Source organism: Amia ocellicauda, chromosome 9 (genome assembly GCF_036373705.1).
Source record: "Amia ocellicauda isolate fAmiCal2 chromosome 9, fAmiCal2.hap1, whole genome shotgun sequence".
Classification (NCBI taxonomy): domain Eukaryota; kingdom Metazoa; phylum Chordata; class Actinopteri; order Amiiformes; family Amiidae; genus Amia; species Amia ocellicauda.
Window position 1 is genome coordinate 33,830,756 of NC_089858.1, and position 3,919 is coordinate 33,834,674.

At 40.2% G+C, this 3,919-nt stretch overlaps 1 protein-coding gene across 1 annotated transcript; it reads left to right on the forward strand.

Moving 5' to 3' along the window:
* The first annotated feature begins 800 nt into the window (after positions 1-800).
* On the forward strand, positions 801-3,919 carry LOC136758289 (uncharacterized). The gene is made up of 5 exons (XM_066712539.1): positions 801-1,131; positions 1,422-1,454; positions 1,598-1,633; positions 1,729-1,764; positions 3,573-3,919. The coding sequence occupies exons 1-5, from the start codon at positions 813-815 to the stop codon at positions 3,773-3,775; spliced, it is 627 nt and encodes a 208-aa protein (XP_066568636.1). The 5' UTR covers positions 801-812; the 3' UTR covers positions 3,776-3,919.

Consider the following 3,919-nt stretch of genomic DNA (forward strand, 5'->3'; position numbering starts at 1 on the left):
AGCAAGTGCAAATTCGCTGTAACACTGAGGATGGATCTCACTGCCATTTCTACACTGACCAGAGCGAGGTCCCCTTCAGATCAGAGAAGCGCCGGTTCAAAGCCTGTCTGATCACTGTGTTTGGCTGGGAGCTCCTGGAGAAGAGAGCTGATCAGAGCAGAGCAGAGGTCTTTCTGAGCTGTGCTGTTGAACTGATGATGGAGGGTAAAAATGTTTCCTCACAGCGGAGCAATAAGGAAAAAATAGAGCTGGCTGGTGAGTTTTCTAGGCTTCTAAACTGAGAACACATCATCAATGCTAGACTCTTATCATATGATTAGGACTCTGTCAAATTTTGCATATTTTAAGATCAATTTTAAGATTCTAAGATGTTTGAGTTGATTAAGTCACAAAAATCCATACAAACCCTACCTTATCAAATATTTCCAGTTTGGTCTATACCTCAGTTTGTCAGTTTGTGCACCTCTTGCATATTAACTGAACACTCAAAAATGTTGATATATAGAAATAATCATGGAAGGTATTTTTGTTTAACCACAGACAGGTTCAAACGACAGGGGGCAAAAATATTATCTCACAGCGGAGCAATAAGAAAAGCATAGAGGTGGTCGGTGAGTCTTCATTTGCAAATTCTTACATTAATAATGTCAGAAAACAATGCCAGATTGTTTTTAGTGAAAATAATGCAGATGACTAAGATCCAGTCATATATTGTGACCTCTTATCCTCTTATCTCTTCCTTATGGCTCTGTGCATATGAAAATTAAAGTGTTTTTTTGCGGTTTACCATAGGCAAGTTTAGAAATGTACGAATGGATGTGAACCGCAGAACTGCCGGCCCGGAAGAGAATGTGATAATTCGCTGTGAAGCTGACAGAGGCACAAACTGCCATCTGTTCACTGATCTGAGCCCAGTCCCCTTCAGCACGGTGCAATACAGGGAGGATTTTAAGGTCTGTACACTCACTGTGACTGGGAGGAAACTACTGGAAATCTGGAGATCACATCACAATAAAACTGAGCAAAAGCGTGGGGACAGTAATGTGGTTGTGAGCTGTGTTGTTGAGCTGACACTGGACGGACACACAGTCACCTCACAGCGCAGTGACAGAATCAGAATCGAGATGGAAGGTAAGAGCTGGTGTTAATAAAAAATCCCTCAATTTGTGTAAACAAATACCCATATTCGCACTACCTATATTATCTATAATATTTGCTTCTCTATTTTTTTCCAACTATATCATAAAAAAATCTTTAATAATTTTTCCCTTCTGCTAAAACACTGCAATCGTTTGAGTTCCATTTGTCTCCTGGATTTGTTGAATACTTTATCGCTCACATTTTTAATACAAAGGATTTTTCTGTGTATCTAAGTCTGTTGATCCACAGGAGAATCAATTTCAGTTTTGTGTCTCCCGCAGGATTAGAGATGAGTGACTTCTCCACAGCCACTTGTGAGTAATAAGGTCTAAAGGAACTCTTGTAACATGTCACATCTGTCACACCAAGTCTATCTCATTGTGAACCACCAGCTCCTACTCATTAATGAAGATGATTCTTAATATCATCACTTACAGATGTCAATCTTTTGTTCCAGGTGTTACAGAGTCTAACGTCTCAACCTCAGGATTCAGTAAGTTCCATCAAGGTGTTGTAAAATCACAATCTAAATAGACTACAGTAAAGTGTGACTTTTTGGATTACAGATGTTTCCCCCTCTCGTTCCAGATGTTACTGAGTCAGAAGACTCCACACCTGGAGTTAGTGAGTATTGATCTGGCTGACTGAATTGTTGCTCCTTTAATTCTGCAGTTCCCCATATAATTCTCAGTGCTGCTCTTATATCGGTTTGGTCCCATTTGCTTTCATGTTACAAATAAAAATGTTAAAAACAGTTTCAAAACATATATTATCATGTTTAATCACATATTAATTTGCCTGTTTAAATCCTATGTATGTACGCACAGTGCCTTGCAAAAGTATTCATACTCAGGTTTTCACATTTTTTTGTTTTAACACTAAAACCGCCAAGACTGTAGATTTGACTGGTGACAATTTTACGTTTGTAATTACTCTGCTGATGTGAAAGCTATGTGGTTATCTTTTCTTGACTTGTCCTAAATATGCACACTGACCACATAAACAATAGTATTTTGCTTATAGGTATAGTGTTTACTTATTATGCAATATATGCAATACACTGCAGTGGCTAAAGGATAAGAAAGTGAATGTCAGTCAAAGTGCAGTCAAATCCTATGGAGAATCTGTGGAAAGACTTGAACTGCTGTCCTTAAGTGATCAACAAGCAATCTAATAGAGCTTGAGCAAATCTGCCCAGAAGAATGGGCAAAAATTGCACCAGGCAATTCTACCACCAAGTTGTTAGAGACCCAGAATGACTTGCGACTGTAATTGCAAATATTGCTTCCACCAAATATTGAGTTGAGAGGTCTATCTATTGCAATCAACATATTTCTGTTATTAAGTTTTTGCTGACATTTAATGTTACTGATCTAACCCTTAAAATTCTTTACTGTTAGCAGTATGTGTTTGTATATATATACGCCAATCAGCTATAACATTATGACCACCTGCCTAATATTGTGTAGGTCCCCCTTTTGTCACCAAAACAGCCCTGACCCGTTGAGGCATGGACTCCACTAGACCTCTGAAGGTGTGCTGTGGTATCTGGCACCAAGATGTTAGAAGCAGATCCTTTAAGTCCTGTAAGTTGCGAGGTGGGGCCTCCATGGATCGGACTTGTTTGTCCAGCACATCACACAGATGCTCGATTGGATTGAGATCTGGGGAATTTGGAGGCCAAGTCAACACCTTGAACTCGTGATTCATCAGACCAGGCCACCTTCATCCATTGCTCCGTGGTCCAGTTCTGATGCTCACGTGCCCATTGTAGGTGCTTTCGGCAGTGGACAGGGGTCAGCATGGGCACCCTGACTGGTCTGTGGCTACGCAGCCCCATACGCAACAAACTGCGATGCACTGTGTGTTCTGACACCTTTCTATCAGAACCAGCATTCACTTTTTCAGCAATTTGAGCTACAGTAGCTCGTCTGTTGGATCGGACCACACGGGCCAGCCTTCGCTCCCCACGTACATCAATGAGCCTTGGCAGCCCATGACCCTGTTGCCGGTTCACCGCTTTTCTTTCCTTGGACCACTTTTGATAGGTACTGACCACTGCAGACCGGGAACACCCCACAAGAGCTGCAGTTTTGGAGATGCTCTGACCCAGTCATCTAGCCATCACAATTTGGCCCTTGTTAAAGTCGCTCAGATCCTTATGCTTGCCCACAACACATCAACTTTAAGGACAAAAACTTGCTGCCTAATATATCCCACCCACTGACAGGTGCCATGATAACGAGATTATCAGTGTTATTCACTTCACCTGTCAGTGGTCATAATGTTATGGCTGATCGGTGTATATATATATATATATATATATATATATATATATATATATATATATATATATATATATATTAGAATATAATAAGTGGTGTATAGATTTGGTTTCCATTTAATTATTTATCCATGATTTTCTTCTCCAGGCCAGTTTCCTCTGCATGTTATCTGGGTAGCTGTTGGAGAATTGCTCAGTCTGGTGGCAACAGCACTTCTGAGTTTCCTGTATTTCAAATACAGTGCGTTGGTCTTTCTAACACCTATCGTATGCCTGCTATTCCTGCAGCTTGCACCTCAACATCCCTACAGTAGACAGACAAACAACTTAATTAACTGTGGAATGCTTTAATTGTCTGTGACTGAGACTGAGCTCCATTCTTTTATGCAATGAAGTGATCTGAAACAGATCAATTGTAGGGGTTTCATGATTGCAAAAACAAATAAACAAAATATATTTATATTTAAAAACTCGCCGACCCGGTTTTCCTTTTAC

Coding starts and splice junctions, on each gene's coding strand:
- LOC136758289 (XM_066712539.1), top strand. CDS start 813: ATGGATGTGAACCGCAGAACTGCCGGCCCGGAAGAGAATGTGATAATT. Junction 1,132..1,421: donor AATCAGAATCGAGATGGAAG/GTAAGAGCTGGT, acceptor TGTCTCCCGCAG/GATTAGAGATGAGTGACTTC. Junction 1,765..3,572: donor AGACTCCACACCTGGAGTTA/GTGAGTATTGAT, acceptor TTTCTTCTCCAG/GCCAGTTTCCTCTGCATGTT.